General features: G+C 29.7%; 2 protein-coding genes across 2 annotated transcripts; both read right to left on the minus strand.

The window, feature by feature from the left end:
* Positions 1 to 918: 918 nt before the first annotated feature.
* Positions 919 to 8,295, minus strand: LOC114730869 (disease resistance protein At4g27190-like). Its single transcript, XM_028917971.1, has 5 exons — positions 7,574 to 8,295; positions 6,922 to 7,234; positions 4,042 to 4,698; positions 2,391 to 2,528; positions 919 to 1,560 (listed from the first exon to the last, which is right to left on the minus strand). The coding sequence occupies exons 1-5, from the start codon at positions 8,293 to 8,295 to the stop codon at positions 919 to 921; spliced, it is 2,472 nt and encodes an 823-aa protein (XP_028773804.1).
* A 22-nt stretch (positions 8,296 to 8,317) lies between these two features.
* Positions 8,318 to 9,583, minus strand: LOC114730870 (probable disease resistance protein At5g63020). Its single transcript, XM_028917972.1, has one exon. It carries the CDS (start codon positions 9,581 to 9,583, stop codon positions 8,318 to 8,320), a length of 1,266 nt encoding a protein of 421 aa, XP_028773805.1.
* Between the last annotated feature and the right edge of the window lie 17,939 nt (positions 9,584 to 27,522).

The following is a 27,522-nucleotide window of genomic DNA, read 5'->3' on the forward strand; positions in this document are numbered from 1 at the left end:
AGTATGTTATCCTTTTTTTTCTTTTTTAATTTGAGAAAGCTCTTTTGGAATGATTTTTTCTACATCAAAATGAATATAGAACTGTGATTATATTTTTTTAAATAATAATAACTATATTACGAAATTGAAATAAAGAATAAGATAAGAAATCATTGATTGATACAATATTTGAAACAAAATAAGTAGTGGACACAAGAGCCACGCAATTATTGTATTTTGTGTACAATGTTGAATATAATCACATAACTTCAGAGTAAAGTTATATCTACATTTTCATCTATTTTCAACACAATAATACAAATCCAACACATTTTCACAGACATAAAGCTCAGTAAAACACATGCAGATAAAGAAACCATTAGAAGATCCAAAGCTCAAATCAGTCCTTCATTATCTAACTTTCTAATTTGATCTCCACGGCTGACCAAAGACAAAAACAATTAATTAGCAGCCTAATCAAAATGGAACATAGACAAAATAAAAACCAATAAACTTATTTATTATACACAATTTTTGAAATTTTCCTTGGATAATGTGTACTAAACTACAGCTAATTATGCTTATAATGATGAGAAATAATGTGTTACTACGAATGCGAAAATGGTGGAAATTAATTATTGTTTAGTTCTAAATAATTATTCAACTTCTAATATTACCATAACATGTCAATTATTTAATACGAGTACATTATTATGATTTTGACATAACGACCATTATATAGACACGGAAAATTTTTTGGAAGTGATTGCAATTTCTTATTATAAAAAAGAAATAGAGCGATGTGTGTGTGGGTGTTAAGATAGAATTTATTTTCTTCTAATAAAAGACCTTTTTTTTCTCCATATAACGATAGAAATTGTAATGCACAAAATTATTTCATTGATTAAATATGATAGTAGTTTGAAAGAAAGAGTGCAGCTACCAACCTGATGACGAGGGCTTGTCTTCTAATGGGATTTTTGAGATTTTTGATATGTTTGGACAATCTTCTATTGTTATAGTACCAGAAAGGTGGTTGAATTCATAACCTTCATAAATCTCTCTCAACTCTGGCAACTCCCTAAGTTCCAAAACATTCAGTTTCGGAAACAAGATTTGATGATGATGAGCAGCTACTTCACTTTCATAAGCTTCAACAACCCTCTCTAGTTGACAGCAATTCCCTATATATAATTCCTCCAATGAAGGACAATGAGATGCCAGAGAATATGAGAACACCCTTCTCACTTTGTGGCAATCATATATACGAATGCTCTCAAGTTTGGGGAAGCAAACAGTGGAAGTAGTAGACAGATTCTTAAGTGACTCTTCACAAAATATTCCCTCCCATTCATTGCATCCTCTTACTTCCATGTAACACAACTCTGGAAGGCTTGTAACAATAGCAACAGTAAATGTACTTCTTAATCTTGGGCATCCCCATAGTTTAATCATTTCAAGTCTATGGAAGCTCAAAATTTGTATGGGATCTTTCCAAATATATTCTAACTCCGGTAGATCAAGTAACGATAGCGAATACAATTCTGACTTCACCACCCTCACTGTGTCATTGTCATGCTTCTGTGAAGTAAATATATTCAATGATTAGATGAAAATTCAACATATGGACTATGTATACACACACATGAACCACATAAATTTAATGGCACTGTAACATTAAAAAGTCAACCCCATTCATTTCACATATTTATAAAACTGTAATAAGGTAAGCCTAGTAAGATGAATTTTATCAAGTTAGACTTTTCTTATACATATTATTGATAGTCCAATGTGAAAATATATATATATATATATATATAGACACACACACACGTACACAATGTATGATGTATAAATATGCATCGACGTTGATTTATTTCAAATCAAACAGTCTTGGACAAGTCATACTTTCCATGATAAAGAACTGCTCACAAAAACAAAAAATGATTCCGCAACCAAGCATTAATGGGAACATTGCTAATACTTCAAGTAATTTCCAGCTTGATTTCATGACGAGAAGACTGCTTCATAGACGCAAAATATTAAATAAAATTTGAAATGATTATTGCTTTTCATTAGAATATAGTCTTGCTATTCGTATATATCGTTTCATAGTAAACACAAATTTTTAAATAAATTTAAAAAGTAAACAAGAGGAAAGGAAAATAGGTCCTGTAAAAAGAATTTTCTCACGTCCAAAGAAAATGAGAAAATATTTCCACTGATTCATTCTTAACAAAAGCAACCATGAACAAGTACTTTCTGTAATAACAAAGAAGTTATTTCTCCGACGAAGCCATAAAACGAAAAATATAAAGTGTCATGTTTGATAAATAATTTAAAAGACATTTATCAATTTTATCCATAAAAAATCACAAATAAAAAAAGAAATAGTGAGAGAAAACACTCACGTGAGGGAAGATCTCTCTCAATTTCGGCAATGACTGCAAAAATAATTCCTTCAGTTTGAGAAGTGGGAGTCGATCCCCATATGATGCTGCTTCTTCAACAAGCCTCTCAGGTTCAGAACAATTTCGGATCAAAGGTTGCTGAGAGATTAAAGCATGCTAGTTAGTTTCGTACAAAAGCTGAAAGGAAAACATACAAATTTTAATAGCAATAAAAGATGCACACTGACAAAGACCTTTTTAGCGTCCACAAAAAATTTAACAAATATTGTGTATATATACATAATTTGTAGATATTATATCAGCTCCAACTTATTCTGAATGAAATACAATTCCATATAATTATTTTCTTGATGAAATAAAAATAAAAATCAGAAAGTGTTGTTTGGAAAAACAAAATTAATTATTTGACAAAAAAATTAAAATGAACTAAAGAGATTAAAATTTTTATCAAATTCATATGCGGAAAGATAAATTAAAAAAATGCAGCTTGCAAATAATATTTTGTAGTACTGAAAAAAGAAAAAGAAAAATTTGAACAGTTTAATCTTTAGTATTATAATGTAAATGCTAAATAGAAATTCTATGAAAAAGAGGCAGGTGAGCGAAAGAAAAATTTTATCAAAATGTTTGAAATCTCTGGTGAGAACTTCTATAGACACTAATTTATATTATACTGGCCATTATAAGTATTTTTCGAATTGATCATTTAATGGCAAAATAAAAATAATGTACTTTTAAAATTGTGTTAACATAATCTCAATATGCGTTTTACCAGACTCAATGAATTTTTATAGTAACATGGAAAATGTGTGACTGGCAAATGTTGTATATACTTTTTACTACATGATTATGTTAATTCTCTATTATAACAACTATATCACATTTAATAAATAATATATATTTTTAACAAGAAGTGCACATATTAAATATTTCTTGACCGACAAGAATTATTTGAACAAAAATACTAATGTTAACTTAATTTTTAGCAGAAAAAGAAAGAGCCACAAAAATGTATTGTTTCACATCAAAAAGAAAAGAAAATCATGGCAAAAAAATTTGAAAGGGAAAAATATTTCTCTTAAAGTATGTGTAGTTTTTATATAATGCATCAACACTAATTTATTTTTGAATAAAAATAACTTTGAAGAAGCACTTCCCACAATAAATACCTAATAGCAAAACCAATATGAAAAAGTCATTTACTTGACCAAAATGCAGAAAATGAAATGTAAAATGTTACTGCATCTGACAAATAAAAGTTGTTATTAAAAAAAAAGGAAAAAGGAAATAATATTTTATTATTATGAAAATAAGGAAAACTCAGAAAATAGTTTCATCGTGCAGCCTGAATATATAGCCAAGAAAATTTAATAATAAAAAGAGGTTTATACAGGTATAATAAAGTGAAGTCAAAAATAAAATAATTACTGTAGAAGTTATGTTTAATGATTATACAAATATATAAATTATACGATAGCAAACAAAAAAATTTCAAATAAAAGGGAGATGTAAATTGAATGGCTACTTTAGCAAATGCGTCAACATATATATATGGATTATTATTATTTCTAATATGCAATGATTCAAGAGAGACATTGCGGATTTGCTGGTCCAAAAAAAAAAAAGGAGAGACATTGCGGATGAGACTTGCCTGTGGATGATCTTGCATATCATGAAGTAGTGGATCCCCATGTGCAGCTTCTTCACCAATAAGCCCCTCTAATTCAGAGCAACGGAGTATACTTATATCCTCTAGTGAAGGACAATGAGATGCCAGAGAATAAGATAACAACCATCTAACTCTGTTGCAATCATATATGACAATCCTCTTGAGTTTAGGGAAGCAAATATTAGAAGAAGAGAGGTTTTTGAGTGATTCTTCACAAAATATTCCCTCCCATTCCTCGCACTCATCTACTTCAAGTCTTCTCAACTCTGGAAGGCTTGCAACAATAGCAAGAGTGAAGATACTTTTTAATTTTGGGCAGTCTCCCAATGAAACATCTTCAAGTTTATGGAGGCTCACGATTTGGGTGGGGCCCTTCCAAATATATTCTAATTTTGGTAGATCATCTAATTTTAATTCACTCAACTCTGACTCCACCTTTAGCGGTTCTTGTGCTTTAATAGATTCTTCATCATCTTCTACTCTTTCTCTGACTTGGATTTCCAATATACCTTTCTTTTTTCCACTCCTTCTAATTTGTAGACTTTTCAACCTGAGAAAAAGGATCAAGGATTGTTGATTTTGCAACTGATTGAATCTTTTTGCTGTAACGCCCACATAAGCACTGTCAGTTTCCTTTCCCTGTAAATGTATTAAAATTAAAATTATGAAATGGACTGATTATAACAACTTGCTTTTTTTTTTTTAAATAACAAAAGCAACCTTACATCAAGCCCCCACGATCGCGCATGGCTGTACAAAAATAACTTGCTTTTTACTCTAACTAGATTGGAGAGTAAACCCAGTAAGTTTCTTATATTACATATTAATTATTGCCAACTATTGCTAGTAAATAATCCTTTTTAACAACTGGGCAAATATATATAGTAACAATCAGGACTTTTTTTATTACCAAAACTTGAAATGAAAATATAAAAATTTTAATAGCAGTAAAAGAGGCACGGTAAGAGAGATCTTTTTAAATATCAAAAGAAAATTTAAGAAAAACATTTATCTTAAAATGTGGTATCCTGAATCATTATTTTATAGACAAAATATAAAACAAAAAATTTAAAGTGCCGCTCGCAAGAATGAGATCAATTTTTTGATAATAAATCAAAATGAACAAAAGATATTAAATTTTTTATCAAATTCGTATGTGGAAAGAAATAACAAAGACAATTTGTAATTAATTTTTGTAATACTCGAAAAAGAAAAAAGAAAAATTAACAAAGACAATTTGTAAATAATTCTTGTGATACTCGAAAAAGAAAAAGAAAAATATAAGTTGTAGTGTATTATGGTTACAAAACATAATTAGTATTTAAATCTAAAAAAATTAATCTTTTGGTCCCTACACTTTTAATTTAATATAAAATTTGGCACCGGACTTTTATTTATTATTGCTACTCAGTCCTTAATCTTCCCTTTAATCTTTAGTATCTAACATAAATGTTAAACAACAATATTTATGTAAAGTTCTTTATATCCATTATGCAAAATTCTCCAACAATGTATGATCATGTATGTATCCTATATCATTTCATTTCATGCAAACTAAATTTCATACCGAGAACCAGCAGCAGTACAAAGACATAGAATTTCATGATACAAACATTTTTATATAGTTAAAAATCTTTAAATAAAGAAAGAAACGACACTAATTTATAATATATCAGCTTCTTTAATTACTTTCCACAATTAATATATAGATGGTGATAGAAATTGTGACTTACAAACCTATTTTATGATAACAAACAACACTTGACTTTCATTTTGAAATTGATTTCACGTATTTTTTAAATGGTGATAACTAACATAATCTGAACATGTATCTAACAAACGAATATTCTATATATTTTTTGCTACATGATTACATTCAACCTCTGTTATAACATTTAATTAATGATATATATATATATAAAAAGTAGACATATTATATATTTCTTGACCAACACAAATATTTATTTGACCAAAAATTGAAATATAGACATACAATTGTTTAAGACCAAGAGAGGCACCGTCAAAAAGTGTTTTTTCACATCCACAAAAAAGCATGGCAGAAAAATCCAAACAAAGAAAGAAAGAACATTGTATATATGGAAAATGCATCAATGCCAATTTATTATAAATAGAACAACTTTGAATAAGTACTTCCCACGATAAATACTTGATGCCAGAAGACAATTTATAAGAATTAATATGAAAAATACAAAGCTTGAAGAAGCAATAGTATTTTATTATCTTGAAAATAAAAAAAAACCCAAAAAGTAGTGTTATCGTGTAGCCTAAATAAGGAGCTCATAAAACTTCATAATGAAAAAAGGCTTATATAGTTACAATGAACTCAGGTAAAAAATAAAATGACTATTATCTCTTTCTAAGAATATTTTTAAAACATAAATATATCTTTAAATTAAAAAGAAAGCAGAGGTAGAATAAACAAAAAGAAAAATAACATGACTATTGTTGGTTATTGAGAATATATATTTTTTATGTAACATATATTGTTCGATCATAAGCACAGATTTTTCAAATTAAACGAAAAAGGTAATATCTTCAATTTGTTCTCGAAAAAAAAAAAAGGTAGAGTGAGCAAAAAGAAAAAAAATCACCTACAAGTGAAATTATTAGCAGTTGCATGATCCTAGTTTTGTTTTCAGCACAGGAGTTAAAATAAACAGGCATTGATTTCACATAAATTGAGAAAAGGATATCAAATTTATGTGCATCAAAAGAGAAGAGCAAAAAAATTCAGTTTAAAAATTAAATGAAAAGATAAATATTTTTTCATCGAATGTGTCAACACGGACTATTATTTCTAATATGCAGTGATTTAAAAGGAATTTTGTGAATAATACTTACATATGGATAATATTGCTTATCATGAAGCAGTGGATCCCCATGTGTAGCTTCTTCATCAATAAGCTTCTCAAATTCAGAGCAATTGCTTATAATTATTTCCTTCAGTAAAGGACAATAAGAAGCCTGGGAATAAGACAATAGCCATTTCACTTTGCCACAGCTGTCAATATGAAGTCTTCTCAACTTTGGCAGGCTCGTAACAGTGCCATGAGAGAAGATACAGATTCTCAATTCAGGACAACTCCGTATCCATAGCTCTTGTAACATGGGGAGAGAGCAGCCAATAGATGAATCTTGAAACACTTGTTCAAGACTATTCATTTCAAACAATCTTAAAGTGATCAAGCGGGAGAACACTTGTTGTGTTTGAAGGATGTTCATATCAGGCTTCTCAATGATGAATCTTTTCTCTTGACAGCATGATACCCCTAAGTGGTTTATTTGAAAATTTATATCTTTGTAATCCCACTCACAATTTTCCAGCCAAAGGTGATTTGCTCTAAGAATGAGATTTTTTATTGATGAATTCGAAGCAGAGACTCTGAAGCATTGTATGCATAAAGCTCTTAATGCTTCATCACAACTATCAAAATATTTTTGAAATGAGTCGTCCAAATAGTGACTAGTTAATCTGGAATCATAGATAACATACCTCTTCAAATTTGAAAGAGAGAGAATTTCTGGGATGACAGATTTGTGGTCCCAAAAGTATAATTCTTCAAGCTGCTCACATCTTCCAATTACTTCTAAAGGACTTTTCTCAATTTGACAACCAAATATATCCAAAAGTTTCAGCATTTTCATATCTACAATTCCAGCAGGTAATTCATCAAATTGAGAACCACGTAAGTCAAGAATCTCCAATCCTTTAAGTTCACCCAAAAGAGATATGTCCCCCAAATTTTTCCCTCTAAGGCATAAGGTGTGAAGATTAGTTAGTGATACAATTGATTGTGGAATTGAAACCAAAGTTGGATACCACCTCCGCAATTCCCACTCAAATCCATGTCTTATGAGTGCCAAGACTTTGAGTGACTCCATTGCTCCAATATCTCGAATGAACCCATCAGGTTGAAGTAGCAGAATCTCAAGTTTTGGAAAATGCAATTGTTTAGAGAGCTCGAAATCCTCATCCAAATTCCACAATGACACTGTCTTTGTATCTTCCAAACTTTGGTGGTTACCAATTAACATCTTTGAAATTTCTTGGTTGTCCACTAGAACTTCTTGACATTGCTCCTTTGCAATCCACAAGGCTACATCTCGAACCACATCATGTAATTTTACATGTGCCTGCTTGCTGGTATGCATTAACAAACAAGAATCTAACAATTTCTCAATGTTGGCTAAAACCCAATTCCTTGTTTTCTCCATTGTGTAAATTCTTTCACCAAGCTTAAGAGATCCCTTTGCCAAAACGAATTAAATCCTCTATATGGATTTCATGATCCTCAGGAAACATAGAGCACAATATGAAGAGCGACTTAGCTAACGGACTCGGCAAATTATCATAACTTACTTTGAGAGTTACATAAGGGGTCTTCAAATCATCTTCAATATCCAGTGGTGGGGGATGTCGTAGCCTTTCTAGTGTTGATCTCCACGTATGAATACTCTTTTCTTTTAATGTGCTTCCAACTGTTACAATTGCTATAGGCAAACCCTTACACTCATCAACAATCTTCCTTCCGATGCTATCGGACTCATTCGTTGACACACTGGTTGTGTTAACATGCATCTTGAACAAAGCCCATGCCTCTTCCTCTGTTAAGAGAGACAACTCAATTTTACTCTCACAATCCATAGAGACACATACATCTCGAAGGCGAGTGGTCAACAAGATATGACAACCTCCAGTGGTTGGAATTCCAATATCTTCAAGCCTTAGTTTGCTCCACACATCATCCAGGATTATAAGAATCTTCTTATTTTTCAATCCTTCTGATAGCCTTTGTGCTTTAGTAAGTTGAGTTGGCTCTTGAAGTTGCAAGCCTATTTGCCCTGCTATTTCCTGCTGAATGTTCAGAATATTTGGGGGTTTAGAAACAACTACCATGATGACCTTGTCAAAAAGCTTCAATTCATCCACTTTCTTGCCCACTTCTTTTGCCAAAGTGGTTTTGCCTGAGCCCGCTATACCATATAGTCCCACCATTTTGTTTTTGCCATTTATAATTGCCTCTAAAAGACGATTATAAGTTGATTTCCTTGAGTTGAAAGCCATAAACTCTTTGGAAGAGAAGTAAGTAATGCCAGGAAGTTGGATCAGTTGGGAAAATGGCTCAAAGCTGGAATTTTGTTTGAGATCTGTCATTTGCTTAGCCTTATTTTCCATCCGTTTTGCTAAAGAATATCTGAGTGACACATTAAAACACTTGTTCGGTCCCCCTTCAAGCTCTTGTTGCAGCTTTTGCACCTCTTCTAGGATTGCATTCACATCATCCAACCACTTCTTCACGGATGGCATTATTTCTTCAGTTTCTCGATCAGCTTCTTCCTTGCGCTTTTTCACGTCTTCTAATTTCACCTCCAGCTCTTGTTTTGCTTTCTCAACACCTCCAATGAACTGCTTGAAACAGAACAAATAAGTAGCTCCTTGTGAAATTGGAGCCACTAAATATTCTGCAAGCTTTGACCCGATTGATATCACAATATCTGCCATCTGATGCAATAAAACGCAATCACATATACTTACTTAATGTTGCTTTAGTACTAATAATCTCTCATATTATAAATACAAAATCAAGTAAAAAGAGTTCATTCTGCTGTTACATATTTTCGCTGCCAACTAATATAAAATCTAAATAATGACATGAAAATTAACAATGCAGAAAGACGATAACTGAAACTAATTAATTACAAGAGAGTACAAGAAAAAACAGGAATTCTCAAGTTATACCATACCAGAAGATATTATAGACAGCATTGTAAATTAATGATTAATAAATACTCTCTAAAAATGGAGAATTTTTTCTTAAACAAAAATTGAAAGTATTTCTTGTGATTTCCCAAATATGGAGCATCAGAAAGTATAACTTAGGCTCCAGAGTATTGTAACTTCACATAGTTATAGAAATTATTTAAGCAAAAGAAAATAATCATAAGACGTAGCAAACAACTAAAATGAAAAAAAATAAAAAAAAAAATATAAAGCATTTATTCAGTTAATTACCTCAAACTGTACAGTCAAATTAGTTTGGAAAGGAAAATGTTTCGCCGAAGCGAGCCTGGAATCAATAAAGAAACAAACAATGATTCACGTAATTAAGCCTATAACATTATGGATCTTAAAATTTAGAATTCAATTTCTACAAATATTCATTCTCCTAAATTTATTATTGTAAAGTTTAGAAGAACGAATCAAACAAATTTGTAATTTTTTTTATAGTGCTCTTTCACCAAACTTCAAATAAAAAGTTGGAAAAATTACCCACAGGTTCCAAAGAAAAAAAATTAAACATAGATATATTCAAAATATTTTGTATTTACAACTTTTAATATGAATCGATGATTCGTGGAAGGATGATGATTTGGTTTTCTTCTGAAAATACACTGAAAAAATCTATCAGCTAATAATTAAATATTTCTACCGCTGTTTTTTTTTTGGTTCAATTGATTAAATATCTAATTAAAGACCCATAATACATATTAAATTAATAACGAAACCCAAAGTCCCAAACCCAATAGAAAAGGTGGAGACATCACAATAAAACTAAGAGTTTTTAGATTATTCTTTACTTTAGGTAAAAAAAAAAAAAAAAAAAGGGACTTGGCCAACCAGTTCGATAAGAAAACTGGCAAACTGGTCAGGTTTTCTTGTTGGACCCGGTGACAAACTGGTTTAACCAAGTAACCACCAACTGGGATGGGTCATCCGGTTTAAACTTTTTTGCGTCCTAAAAATGCATAAACTGTGGGAAGGAGAAGATTTACCGAGAAAAGAAGGAAAAGGAAGAGGAAAAATAGAGAGAGAAAATAAACCTTACTATGAGAGAGTTCCTGAACATGCCAAAAAATGAAGTGAAGATGCATTTTAGCGTGGAAACTAAAACGCATGGAAGAAAGATAAAAGGATGATCCAACATTCAAGGCTTCATCAGGGGGACTTATTTGTTGTTGAAGCTGTAAGAGAGAAACTGTGAGAGAGAGAGAGAGAGAGGAGAAACTAGAAGATTAGAAGGTAAGAACGAAGATGATAGAGATAATGGGATGGATGAAGTATGGACAAATGAAAGAGAAATGAGGAAGGCAAAAGCAATTTAGCTGAGAAAGAGAAATAAAGAACTGTGAAGCGGGTTCCAAGTTTGCTATTTTACTGTGCTTGTTCGTTGTTCAAGAAAGAAAGAGGAAAGCTGCTCATGATGCGTGTCATGGAAAGGAAAATGGGGAGCAGTCACGTGGGAGAGAGAAAAAAGAGTAGAAAAAAATGAGAAAAAAGATATGTATTTTAATAAAGTGCAGATTTTTGTCTCAATCACCTAAAAATATCAAACATTTAAAGTAGATGTGTATTTTAATAATTTTGATTGCTACAATTAAACATTTAAACTGTTGGGGAAAAAAAATCAAACATTTAAAAATATTTTTATAGTTTCTTATATTTTATTGAGTGGTTATTATTTATAAATGTTGTTATATTTTGTTATTGTCAATTAAATTATATTATTTTGATATGACCTGCCTGATTCCAGTTGGACTCTGATCTAACCCACTACCTCAACTATTTTAATGATTGGTCCGGTTTTTTAATCTTTGCCTTTATCAAGATATCAATTTATTTGTTGATTGAGATATTATTCCCTTACTATATTCATGGCAAATAATAAGAAAAATAAAATATAAATAAAATAAATGACTAAATGGGTTATTATGATATTTGTTACTTACCTCAAATATTATAATAAAGTTACACGAATAATGCAGAAATGACCTCTCCAGTAACTCTCAATTCAAATTAAGAGATGTCTAGTTGCACAAAAGTAACAAATAACAATTCATGGAATTGGTACAAATACATGATATATTAAATTTTTTTTAAAAAAATTTAAGTCTTAAAATTCATTATTGCAATTTTTTTTTTGGCCTGACATTATTGCAATTATTAAGGAACCAAAAGGAGGAAAAAATAAAGTTCACTGACCAAACTTTTTATGAAATGCAGAAAAAATAAATTCTTTCAAGAATAAATATTCAGTTAATATAAATTCATTATAATATGACAAAAGCGCCGAACAGATTTGATGTTTAATATTTTAACATTATAATATTTGATGAAATTAATTTAAAAGCCAATAAAAAATATAATTTGTTTGAAAATATTTCAGGAGCCAGTGAACAAAAAGGAAGGTGATCAAAAGATGGTATTTATTTTATTTTTGTTGTTATGTTTTGATATGATTAATCTATAAGGTCAAAATAATTAGACATAATTCTTCGATCTTGTCAAAATATGAAAGTTAAGAAACAACATTCTGCATGATTATACTGTCATTGTCACAGATTGAACACAAACAAATCCAATTAATATGAATTTACAGTCACAAAGTGAGAACATCTAACAGATTGTTTTTTATGTTTAATTTTCTAACATTCACAATTTTTTCCTGGTAAAAATTAATTAAAGAATTAACGGTTCTTCAAAGACAATATTTACCTGCAAGATGCCTTGATGAGTTCATGAAAGAAGGCAATGAATGACATAAGAATGTGAAAAAAGATAAGAAGGAAGTCTAAACTCTTTAAAGGAGAATAGATGACGATGATTTGTTCTTTACTTGACGTCTTTAATTATGGGGACACCCATTCTAAAGTTGAAGTAAGCCATATGTTCATTCCTTAATGATGACTTAAATCGGTTTTGATGCACACTGCTTTAGGTTTCTTTCGCGCCGTTCTTTCCTTGAAGATAAAGAAAATAAGTATTCCCTTCTTTCTTTGGGTCCCAAAGTAATTGTTATTTCAGTTTTAATATACCAAAGGGAATAAAATGACACACAAGGGAAGGCGGACACAAAATGACACACACACGCATGCACACAGAGAGTTTGGAGTATTTAATTTAAATAAATACATTGTGAGTATTTATCGCAATAGTGTTTCTACTTTTTTTCTGGCCAAAAAATAGAGATCCTAAAATTAAATGGGGAGACTGAGGGAACAATTTATTTTTTTTATGATTATCATTTCTATATGTTTTTAAGAAAAATTGAAAACCGAGTTATTTTGAATCTTTTCATTAGGCAGGGTACCATTTCAAAATGTAAAACATATGTGTGCGCGTGTCTATGTTAGATATTATTATAAAAGAATTTCTAAATATTTACTTAAGAAAAAAATATTCAAAAAAATTTAGTCAAGAACTTAAATTTTCAAGTCATAAGCCCTTAACATGATATATTAAATATTGCCTGACTAAAGAGGTGTGTAAAACTTCATAATATAATTGTTCATCGTTTAATAATTTAAATTTGGAGTTTAAATAATGATCAAAGACATATTAAAAAACTAATAAATATCTCAAGTTAACTCAAGCTGTATATAGTATAATTTTGTAAAACACGTATTTCTAATATTCCATGCAAAAAGAAGTATATATTTTATATCTATATAAAATTTTTTTCTCCCCTCCCCTTTCTTCCATTTCCCTCATATCAGATGAATCCTTAAGGAGACGTAAGATGAAGAAATAATATTATGAAATTTACCATCGACTCTGTTGAAACTGAAAATTAATCTATAAGATCAAAATGATTAGACATAATTCTTGTCAAAATATGAAAGTTAAGAAACAGCATTCTGAATGGTTATGTCAATTCCTATGAGTTTATACTGTTCAGTGTTTAAACTTGGGAGGAAAGGAAAAGAACTTTGTGAGAACACACACACATATATATATATCCAGATTTTTAACTGGGGAACAAAGGAGGGAAGGTTATGAAACATCAAACTTGGATGAGCCAGGACACATTCTTAAGGTCAGAGAACAGGCAGCATCCTTAACAATAACAATGAAGCAGAGGACAACCATTAAACACAGCCCAAAGGTTTGGAAGAGGAGATACAGACAATGATGATGGGGAGAGAGAACATGAACAGTGAGAAAGGAGAGAGAGAAGCCACGGGAACAAGTGTTGCGGCTGATTGAGCAGGACAGTGTCAACTTAAACTAAGGGCTTTTTAAACGTAATGATTGGCATTATTGACAGCGTAAACAATAAGGATTCGACAAAAAGAGAAATAACTAGAAGGATCTTATTCAAAATTTAACAAAACTACGAGAACTGTCAAATTAATTTTTCCTATTTCAAAAAACAATATAGCAAAGAATCTTCAAGTGAATATTTACCTGTTCGACAGATAGATGAACTTAAAGATGTTTGATGAGAAACCTGAACAGTAGAGGCAGGTTGAAGAAATGATTGAAACTGCTGCTAGTATATACGTATCATCCAAGATTGAACGTAAATACAAGAAAGAACAAGTGAGATCAGGTGAATGTAAATGAATGAGACAAGTTAGTCTAAACTCTTTAATAATTTAAAAACTAAACAAAGTACCACATAAGAAGTCACCAACTACTGAATAATACAAATCCAACTGATATAAATTTATTGTCGCATAGCTAGACCATTTAGCAAACTCTTTTTGACGTTTCATTTTCTAATATTCAATTTTTCCCGGCAAAAATTAATTTAAGAATCAAGATAACAAAGAATCTCCAATACGATATTTACCTGCGAGATTGAAAGACAGCTTTGATGATAAGAGGGCAATGAATGACAGAAGAATGTGAATGGAAATAAGAAGCAAGTCCGAACTCTTTAACAGAATAGATGGTAAGGATTTGTTCTTTACTTAACCTTTTTAATTATGGGACATACCAACTCTAAAGCTGAAGTAAGCTACACATTCATTCCTTAATAATGACTTATGCTATTGTTCTTTCCTTTCATTGAGGTCTCTTTTATGCTGTCATTTCCTTAAAGAGGAAGAAAATGAAAGTATTCCCTTCTCTCCTTGGGCCCAAAATTAATTGTCATTTCAGTCTTAATATATCAAAGAGAGAAGAAAGATGAGATACAGGCCACAAACAATCAAGTTATTCCCTGCGTAGTACTATGGTTGTCTAAAGGGAACTTCTATGCAAAAGACATTGGACAACAATGTAATTCATGGTTAACGCATACAAATGTAAACACACACATATTTGTATCTGGGAAACGAAACGAATGAAGAAGGTCTGGTTTCTAAAATCAAAATGACAAAGAAAAGCACCAGTCAACTTCCAAAATAAGTCACTACTTTGATTGGAGTCAAAAAAGGAAAAAGATAATGTAATTACGGATGCTTGAACATATTTGTACTTAAAGAAAGAGATGGATTGATTCAAGGAAAAAAAGCTTGCAACACTACAAAAGCAGCTGATTGATTCTAGCGAGTCAATGTACACTTGTTGCTCTCTTGCAAATTAAATGGAATACTCCTTCGGCAAGTATGATTACAATTTGGAATAGAGCAATGGTTGAAAAGTCTACTTGAGAAACCTACTTGATCTGAGGCATCTTACTGAAGGAAGAAACCTTATGACAATTTAATCTCTCTCGTTCACCTTTAACTATGGGTAGTGAATGTTGGGGGATAAAGAAAAAACAAGAGTATAAAGTTAGGGTAGTAGAAATGAAGATGTTGAGATAGTTGTATGGCCATACAAGAAAATATAAGGTTCAAAATGAAAATATCATAACAAGAGTAGGTGTGGCGCCTATTGAAGAGAAAATAGTTAAACATCAATTGAAATGGTTCGGACATATGCGCCATTGGAGGCTCCGGTAAGAAGAGTAGATCAAACGGTTTGGAGTTCTATAAAAAGGAGTTGAGGAAAACCAACAAGAACGTTCAATTAGGTCATTGACGAGATCTCCCAGTCAACAACATATTTAAGGATTTGGTTATTAAGAAAGCACAATGACATCATGCGATTTATATAGCCGACTCCACCTAAGGCTTGTTGTTGTTTGTTGTTTCTTCACCTTTAACTATGAGTATTCTAGCTGATGAGGTCTGTCTTTAATTAACCGAACATGTATACCTAAATAAATAAAAGAGGATACTATACTTATAATAAAAAAACTTGACATTGTTTCTAGTGAATACTCTTAGCACAATATTTTCTCCACAGCATTTAGCATCCTAGATGGATTTTTGAATAAAATACATTGACTAGCCCTTTATTTTACTTAAATTAAAGAAACTTTCTTTCTATTTTGAAAACATATATATATTTATATATATATATAAACTTCCTTTCAAATTAAAATGTATGTTACGCAAATCTTCCTTATATTTTTAAGATTCAATTTCCATCCATCCAATCGTTAGTTGATCGTTAAGTTTAACTTTTAAATTTTTATTTTGACCAAAATATCCCTCTTTAACATAAATGTTATTTGAAACAACCTTCCTAAATAAACAGATAAACCTATTTTTTTTAATAGTAACTTTAAGAAATAACTTTTTATAACCAAACCATGCTAAATACAAACTCAAATTATATCACAATCATCTACACTAACTAATTATATACTATTGTTATCCGTGATAGAAAAGAGCAGCACTCAATCATACATCCTATCACGGATAAAAGAACTTTTCTTAACTCATTTAAATACAAACTATATAAGAAAGGATCAATCTTATCTAATATGGTTATAAAACAACATATAATATAGCTCATAAATCAAAATATTAAAAATTAAATCTTAACTCATACTTTATAATAAATTCATAAATAAATCACATGCGAATATGCGATCCTAGGCTTCTGGCCACCTATCAGCACACATACCACAATATTACACTCAAAGGACATAAGAAATAATAATGCATGAATCAATTAAAACCAATTTATCCTAAGGTGGCAATATACAGGATACAACATAGCTCATAAACCGAGGAGACGCTACAAGTTACTAATGTAGCTTTACTCCTCCTGAGCCTTCCCTGAGGTCCCTCCTTTAAAGCTTTCACCTGAAAAAATGTTAAACAATAGGGATGAGACAACGTCTCAGTAACTAAATCCCTACCTATCACACACCCTAGCATGGGCTAGCGAGGTGTCAGGTGGGATACACAGAGTTAATAATAATTTATAAACATTTATTTAACATTTAAACTCACAATAATCATACAAGACAAATATTTCCACCACTCTCATGCAATTTATACATTTCAAAAAAAATAGCATACTTGTCATTTATTTAAAAGATATAAATATCAATGAATATCTCATGTCATATGCAATTCCTGAACCCAAATCCATCCTTATATCCTCCTTATTTCCGCCGACTGGACCCATGGGCTAAGTTCTTTCCATTTGACTGGCAACTCTGACAAGCTCACCACACGAATGATGTGGACCGGCCAAAGACCACAGAGCACTCGGTGGACCATGGGTCCCCCTCGAAGAACTAGTGGGGTGTCGCAGTCCCTCGAAGAACTAGTGGGACAATAATAGTAGCCAACCATAGAGCTCCGTATGGAGGCTAATACCACGTGGCAAGTATATGAATCTCAACAACTCCAATTATCTCCTTTCCCCACCCAAAATAGATGCACAGGGTTCAAAATGACACATTTATATGCATAATCAACAAAATTTCATAATAATATACCATAATCATGATCACCAATTTCTTGCAATACAAACTATGTCAATCCTTTTTAAAATAGCATCCCACAAGACAGTTCATACAAAACGTAATATACTTTTATAGAATTAGTTGTAAAGCCGCTCACCAACTTCATACTAGAACATGCAACAGATAGAAATTTAGTTACCTGGTCTCCTAGCTAACAGTCAACTACAACCAGAGTCTAACCTCGAAAATGCCACAATAGAGTTTATATCTACAAACAAAATTAAAATATTATCTCTATAGTATTAGAGTAGGCTACTCACAAAATTCTAGCCTCTAACTCCTCCTCTAAAAGCTTTAATTTTACTCAGAACTCTAGCCTAAAAGACATTTCTCTAAGGTTTGGAATGAGAACATATATATATGATTTAGACTCGATTCCTAAATTTTCCTTACTTAAATATCCTTTAATTATTAGATTATATTATTAGAATCATCAAATTCATAATGCAAATAGACAAACTATAAATTTATAACTTATATTCCATCTTCAAAGGACTTAGACAAATAGACTTAGTACGAACCAGGTTATTCTCACTACAAAAGTTAATCCCTTAATCTAACCATTGAATTTAATTTCCTACCTATCATGATATTATCCTCCAAATTATAGCTCAATCTAACGGTGAATGAACTTTAAAATACTAATTTACTATTCAGGACTCTATATGCTAAATCCAAAAGATATAAGTTAAAAACGTACCTAATAACTTGTAACTCAGAGATCAAAATGATGATCCAACCGTTGAAATTAACGATTTGGATGTTCCAAATGGGCTGACCAAATTTCAGTCCGATCCAACGGTAAATAAACTCAAAACTAGCACTTTTCTAAGACTACCTCAGATATGTGCGAAAATTATTTACTCACTTCAAGCTCCACTCACTATCTCCTATATATAGGCTCCTCAAACTCCTTCACTCTAAAGATTAGTCGATGTGGGACTTCTTAACATTGCTATTTTATCTACTTCCTATCATTTAATCAATGTGGGACTTCTTGACATCGCTATTTTATTCATTTTCTCATACACACACACACACACACACACACACATAAAATCAGAATTATTTTAATTACATATATGTATATTTAACCTCTACCTATTCTATAAAAATTTGTTTAAATATTAGATATATAAAAACTAGGATGTTACAATTCTTCCCTCCTAAAAGAAATTTTGTCCTCAAAATTTAGGTTCCAAATAAGTTTATCATGCCATTCACTATCTCATATATATATATATATATATATTTTATCTCTAGGATATATAATGTTGTTGTTTAACTTTCACATTTGTATCACCACACATACATGTCATATACATATATATTCCCTAAAATTCTTGAACCACAATTTCATTACGTTACTCTCACTTACAACTTTTATTCTCATCTATTCATAATTTCTAGTCTAACTATTATTTTTTATCTCTATTTTCTTTTTATTTTTATTTTTTAAAATAAAAATCTTAAGAGCCATGCATTTTATATTACCAACTCTACTATTTTGTCAAAAATCTCAGCAATTTACTCTATCTCTTTTTTTTCCCACTTATTTATGTTAATTTCATGCAAATAAATTGTTTCACATCCATATATAGAGAGAATTACCTTATACCTTAGGTGTAAATGCCCCTTCCTAAATAGTAAATATATATATGTTTTAGCTTTTTGCACAAAACACATTAGTTTATAACATGCAAAATTATACCGTTACATGTTATAATCAATTCATTGAAACTCTTTTTTTTTTCCCTCTTACTAAAAGAACAAAAATTACAATGACATTTATATAAACTCCAGCAACTATGAAATAAAAAAAAGAGTAGAAATGTCACACTTATATTGTAACAGTGTTTCTAAGGTTCAATAATTCATTCTTTGTTCTATTCATATTTATACTAAAATTTTCATTAAAAAAGTCAATTTTCTTATAAAGATTCCAAACATTATTTTTATTCACTAATAGCTTTTCATAATTCATGAATTGATCTATAAACTCATATTAATATTTATAAAACTTTTCATACATACACAATCCTAAACATCCATTAAAATCATGAATAATCTTATCCTCTAATTTCTCAGGAAACAAATCTTAGAGTTTAATCAGAAATGTTTGACTATAGTAATTTATATTACTATTTCAAAATATAATTAGAAACAATTAACACTATGCATGCCATTTTCAATACAACTTCATCTTCCTCATCTAAACAGATGTATGTTAAAAACAAGCTCACACCTATAATCATTATTTACCATTATTCCCCAATATTTTGTAATATTTTCAAATAATTTTCTATAACTTCGTGAATAAAATATTCATGAACGAAGAAGGAATTTTGATTAAAAAAATACTGGGCAAATTATAATTTAAGGAATGTCCCTTTCTTTTATTTGCACAAAAAAATTCTCTAGTTCACAGTATTTTTTTTTTAAAACTCGTCTTTAAGGATTTTTTTTTTTAATCCGAACATTCAGTAATGATCTAGTAGCAAAACAGTCATATAAGATATGCATGAAGGTCGATACTATATCTAACATACACACACATGTATATATTCATTGAATACTATTTAATATCATCTTATGGGTGTAAACAAGCTGAAATAGGTTCTTACTTTCTAATGTAATGCTTATCATTAAACCAATCAACTCTTTCCTATGTATATGTATTTTGTTCATTATTCAACATTGAGATTGTTTCAAAATAAGCCATTATGACATGAGAGTATGAAATTACATAATGGTATGTCTTAGATTGTTGATTTTAAATTAGTTTAACAAGTAGGAACAATACACTCAAACAAGTGACCAACACAATACCAAACTAATATATCATCAACAACATACTAAGCATACACATACAGAAGGAATATACACACACACACATATATTCATAAGATACATTATTTGTCAAAACACAGTTTATGAGGGCTTCCAAATAAAAATAAAATAACTATAAAATTTCAAAAATCTTATATATGTGTACATCAATATTTTCAAGCTTATAAGAAGATCAGTGGCCTAATCCAATTTACTATCGTCTATTAATACCAATAGTAACACTTTCATATGGATAATACTCACAATAATTACTCATACTTTCTCATCCAATATTTCACTTTAAATAATACTTGGAGTACAAGAATATTTGTTCTCTATTATTAATTATCTAAAGTACTCATTCATTTTATTATATATATATTTTGGTCACTCATTTATAACATTTCTCATGTAAGTATAGAATTTATAAGAATTTGTCATCCAATGACCTTATTGTTATTAGGTTCGTTAACATGTAAGAATATGTTTAAAATTTTTTTTTTTTTAAAACCAATTCAAAGGAAATTTCTCTTCTTCTTCTTTTTTTTTTTTTGGTAAAGTTTGACCATTACTCTCCTTATAGTAGATAAATCTTCTTAGTATGAAAAATAAGAAATAACATTATTTAATTTATATGTATAATACCAACCTTCACAAAAAAATTTGAGAATGAATTTAATAGGAAAAATTTGTCAGTTCTAAGATTTTCAAGTAAAATTTCAAAAATATTTCTTAACATAAAATTTTGGAAACTCAAAAAGAGAAATAGCAATTTACTAAATACTTCATCTTACCAACATCACTTTATGTGAACTCTAAGTCAAAAACAATACATTAATACAAATGAATCCATACTTAAATATATATATATCGAAAAAATCTTTCATTCATTTAAGTTTCGCCACTCTATTGTACAATATATTTATTCATAATTTCATAGTGTCATAGTGTCTTTACTACTACCCATGGTCTTATGCTTAATTCAAAATGTCTATCATCAACATATTTGTGACATCCTTAAGTTTCACTTACTAAATCCTTTTCTTGTTTATCGGTATTCGGAATGGTTAATCTCTACTACTACTTCTACTTCTCCATTTTTTTTAATAGATCAATTATATTAATAAGAAAAATACATAAAAGTAGTTATATTCAATACACAATTTACGACATCAAGCATCAAACACAAACATATATAATAGGGGAAAAACACAAAAGGCAATTCTATACCATTGATTGCACAACACAATTATTATTTGGATCTCACAATAACTCTCTCTCTCTCTTTTTATGATCTATAACAATTTATATAGTATTTAAATCTCTCCTAATTTCAAAAAGTCTTTTTTTTTTTTTATAGCATTTAGGTTGAATCATAAGCTACATAACCTAGTGAGATGAGTTTAGAGGTCATCTAACATAAAGCAATGTGTTTCACATCTCTTAATTAGAAGTACTCATTTAAATTTTATTATTTTTCCAAACATCTTATTTGTATGTCTTTATTGTTGAATGACTAGTATTTATATCATTTGTAGTTCAAGGTATTAATATAAAATGCTGTCTTCCATGCATTTGGAAGTTACTTAGTTACATTTATTATTATTGATACTATCAACACAAATACCTATTATCAAAACTTAATACATGGTAATACAATCACACAAATTTAACATATACTTTACAAACATTCATTAATATCATCCAATCTTATTCGTCACTAACTTAAAAGTCCCCAAAACAAGTATTTTTCACACCTATTCATTAATTTCCTTTCACAAGGGCCCTATGTCTTCCTCCTATTAGTAAGAAAATATTGATAATATATTTATCAACTCTCATAACGAATTAGTTGTTAGGAAAATAACAAGAGGTAAGCTACCATAAAATTTATATTTTTACTTCTCTTATGAAGAGTTTAACTATACAACAAATTTCTATAAACATATGTTTACACTCTTATCAATATAAATTTTTAATCAGGTCAATAGTTTATATTTACATTAAAAGACACAATTCTCATATAATTTTGTTGTTAAATGCAATGTAAAACTTAGTTATCAAGGTTAATACACATTATTCTTCTTATGTATTGTTTATTTGACATCTCATTCTATTATTTTTATTCCTAACTTTGAAATTTACTCATAAAAATATAACATCATCTCCTTCATCTGGCTCAACATTATGTTGTTTTTAGTTACAAATACAAAAATAATAATAATATTTTGAACTTTTTAGTTTTGTACTCTTTCTTCCCTCCTAAGGATGCAACCCACCTTAATATAAAGAAAACAAAAGAAATAATAATAATAATAATAATAATATAACACACAAAACTAAGAGGTTGACAGGGAAGGATATGTTGAAAGCTGTATAATGCCACCATCATCTATATGCAATGCAATAAACAAACCACAGAGTTGCAAGACCGTTTGCTCTGATACCAAAATGAAACAACCTTCCTAAATAAACAGATAAACCTATTTTTTTTTAATAGTAACTTTAAAAAATAACTTTTTATAACCAAACCATGCTAAATACAAACTCAAATTATATCACAATCATCTACACTAACTAATTATATAATATTGTTATCCGTGATAGAAAAGAGCAGCACTCAATCATACATCCTATCACGGATAAAAGAACTTTTCTTAACTCATTTAAATACAAACTATATAAGAAAGGATCAATCTTATCTAATATGGTTATAAAACAACATATAATATAGCTCATAAATCAAAATATTAAAAATTAAATCTTAATTCATACTTTATAATAAATTCATAAACAAATCACATGCGAATATGCGATCCTAGGCCTCTGGCCACCTATCAGCACACATACCACAATAGTACACTCAAAGGACATAAGAAATAATAATGCATGAATCAATTAAAACCAATTTATCCTAAGGTGGCAATATACAGGATACAACATAGCTCATAAACCGAGGAGACGCTACAAGTTACTAATGTAGCTTTACTCCTCCTGAGCCTTCCCTGACGTCCCTCCTTTAAAGCTTTCACCTGAAAAATGTTAAACAATAGGGATGAGACAACGTCTCAGTAACTAAATCCCTACCTATCACACACCCTAGCATGGGCTAGCGAGGTGTCAGGTGGGATACACAGAGTTAATAATAATTATAAACATTTATTTAACATTTAAACTCACAATAATCATATAAGACAAATATTTCCACCACTCTCATGCAATTGATACATTTCAAAAAAAACATACTTGTCATTTATTTAAAAGATATAAATATCAATGAATATCTCATGTCATATGCAATTCCTGAACCCAAATCCATCCTTATATCCTCCTTATTTCCGCCGACTGGACCCATGGGCTAAGTTCTTTCCATTTGACTGGCAACTCTGACAAGCTCACCACACGAATGATGTGGACCGGCCAAAGACCACAGAGCACTCGGTGGACCATGGGTCCCCCTCGAAGAACTAGTGGGGTGTCGCAGTCCCTCGAAGAACTAGTGGGACAATAATAGTAGCCAACCATAGAGCTCCGTATGGAGGCTAATACCACGTGGCAAGTATATGAATCTCAATAACTCCAATTATCTCCTTTCCCCACCCAAAATAGATGCACAGGGTTCAAAATGACACATTTATATGCATAATCAACAAATTTCATAATAATACACCATAATCATGATCACCAATTTCTTGCAATACAAACTATGTCAATCCTTTTTAAAATAGCATCCCACAAGACAGTTCATACAAAACGTAATATACTTTTATAGAATTAGTTATAAAGCCGCTCACCAACTTCATACTAGAGCATGCAACAGATAGAAATTTAGTTACCTGGTCTCCTAGCTAACAGTCAACTACAACCAGAGTCCAACCTCGAAAATGCCACAATAGAGTTTATATCTACAAACAAAATTAAAATATTATCTCTATAGTATTAGAGTAGGCTACTCACAAAATTCTAGCCTCTAACTCCTCCTCTAAAAGCTTTAATTTTACTCAGAACTCTAGCCTAAAAGACATTTCTCTAAGGTTTGGAATGAGAACATATATATATGATTTAGACTCGATTCCTAAATTTTCCTTACTTAAATATCCTTTAATTATTAGATTATATTATTAGAATCATCAAATTCATAATGCAAATAGACAAACTATAAATTTATAACTTATATTCCATCTTCAAAGACTTAGACAAATAGACTTAGTACGAACCAGGTTATTCTCACTACAGAAGTTAATCCCTTAATCTAACCGTTGAATTTAATTTCCTATCTATCATGATACTATCCTCCAAATTATAGCTCAATCTAACGGTGAATGAACTTTAAAATACTAATTTACTATTCAGGACTCTATCTGCTAAATCCAAAAGATATAAGTTAAAAACGTACCTAATAACTTGTAACTCAGAGATCAAAATGATGATCCAACCGTTGAAATTAACGATTTGGATGTTCCAAATGGGCTGACCAAATTTCAGTCCGATCCAACGGTTAATAAACTCAAAACTAGCACTTTTCTAAGACTACCTCAGATATGTGCGAAAATTATTTACTCACTTCAAGCTCCACTCACTATCTCCTATATATAGGCTCCTCAAACTCCTTCACTCTAAAGATTAGTCGATGTGGGACTTCTTAACATTGCTATTTTATCCACTTCCTATCATTTAATCAATGTGGGACTTCTTAACATCGCTATTTTATTCATTTTCTCATACACACACACACACACACACACACACACATAAAATCAGAATTATTTTAATTACATATATGTATATTTAACCTCTACCTATTCTATAAAAATTTGTTTAAATATTAGATATATAAAAATTAGGATGTTACAATTCTTCCCTCCTAAAAGAAATTTTGTCCTCAAAATTTAGGTTCCAAATAAGTTTATCATGCCATTCACTATCTCATATATATATATATATATATATATTTTATCTCTAGGATATATAATGTTGTTGTTTAACTTTCACATTTGTATCACCACACATACATGTCATATACATATATATTCCCTAAAATTCTTGAACCACAATTTCATTACGTTACTCTCACTTACAACTTTTATTCTCATCTATTCATAATTTTCTAGTCTAACTATTATTTTTTTATCTCTATTTTCTTTTTATTTTATTTTTTAAAATAAAAATCTTAGGAGCCATGCATTTTATATTACCAACTCTACTATTTTGTCAAAAATCTCAGCCAATTTACTCTATCTCTTTTTTTCCCACTTATTTATGTTAATTTCATGCAAATAAATTGTTTCACATCCACATATAGAGACAATTACCTTATACCTTAGGTGTAAATGCCCCTTCCTAAATAGTAAATATATATATGTTTTAGCTTTTTGCACAAAACACATTAGTTTATAACATGCAAAATTATACCGTTACATGTTATAATCAATTCATTGAAACTCTTTTTTTTTTTCCCCTCTTACTAAAAGAACAAAATTACAATGACATTTATATAAACTCCAGCAACTATGAAATAAAAAAAAGAGTAGAAATGTCACACTTATATTGTAACAGTGTTTCTAAGGTTCAATAATTCATTCTTTGTTCTATTCATATTTATACTAAAATTTTCATAAAAAAATCAATTTTCTTATAAAGATTCCAAACATTATTTTTATTCACTAATAGCTTTTCATAATTCATGAATTGATCTATAAACTCATATTAACGTTTATAAAACTTTTCATACATACACAATCCTAAACATCCATTAAAATCATGAATAATCTTATCCTCTAATTTCTCAGGAAACAAATCTTAGAGTTTAATCAAAATGTTTGACTATAGTAATTTATATTACTATTTCAAAATATAATTAGAAACAATTAACACTATGCATGCCATTTTCAATACAACTTCATCTTCTCATCTAAACAAATGTATGTTAAAAACAAGCTCACACCTATAGTCATTATTTACCATTATTCCCCAATATTTTGTAATATTTTCAAATAATTGTCTATAACTTCCTGAATAAAATATTCATGAACGAAGAAGGAATTTTGATTAAAAAAATACTGGGCAAATTATAATTTAAGGAATGTCCCTTTCTTTTATTTGCACAAAAAATTCTCTAGTTCACAGTATTTTTTTTTTAAAACTCTCTTTAAGGATTTTTTTTTTTAATCCGAACATTCAGTAATGATCTAGTAGCAAAACAGTCATATAAGATATGCATGAAGTTCGATACTATATCTAACATACACACACATGTATATATTCATTGAATACTATTTAATATCATCTTATGGGTGTAAACAAGCTGAAATAGGTTCTTACTTTCTAATGTAATGCTTATCATTAAACCAATCAACTCTTTCCTATGTATATGTATTTTGTTCATTATTCAACATTGAGATTGTTTCAAAATAAGCCATTATGACATGAGAGTATGAAATTACATAATGGTATGTCTTAGATTGTTGATTTTAAATTAGTTTAACAAGTAGGAACAATACACTCAAACAAGTGACCAACACAATACCAAACTAATATATCATCAACAACATACTAAGCATACACATACAGAAGGAATATACACACACACACATATATTCATAAGATACATTATTTGTCAAAACATAGTTTATGAGGGCTTCCAAATAAAAATAAAATAACTATAAAATTTCAAAAATCTTATATATGTGTACATCAATATTTTCAAGCTTATAAGAAGATCAGTGGCCTAATCCAATTTACTATCGTCTATTAATACCAATAGTAACACTTTCATATGGATAATACTCACAATAATTACTCATACTTTCTCATCCAATATTTCACTTTAAATAATACTTGGAGTACAAGAATATTTGTTCTCTATTATTAATTATCTAAAGTACTCATTCATTTTATTATATATATATTTTGGTCACTCATTTATAACATTTCTCATGTAAGTATAGAATTTATAAGAATTTGTCATCCAATGATCTTATTGTTATTAGGTTCGTTAACATGTAAGAATATGTTTAAAATTTTTTTTTTTTTAAAACCAATTCAAAGGAAATTTCTCTTCTTCTTCTTCTTTTTT

Source organism: Neltuma alba, unplaced genomic scaffold (genome assembly GCF_004799145.2).
Source record: "Neltuma alba isolate B1F8T4 unplaced genomic scaffold, ASM479914v2 tig00012772_pilon, whole genome shotgun sequence".
NCBI classification, from domain to species: Eukaryota; Viridiplantae; Streptophyta; class Magnoliopsida; order Fabales; family Fabaceae; genus Neltuma; species Neltuma alba.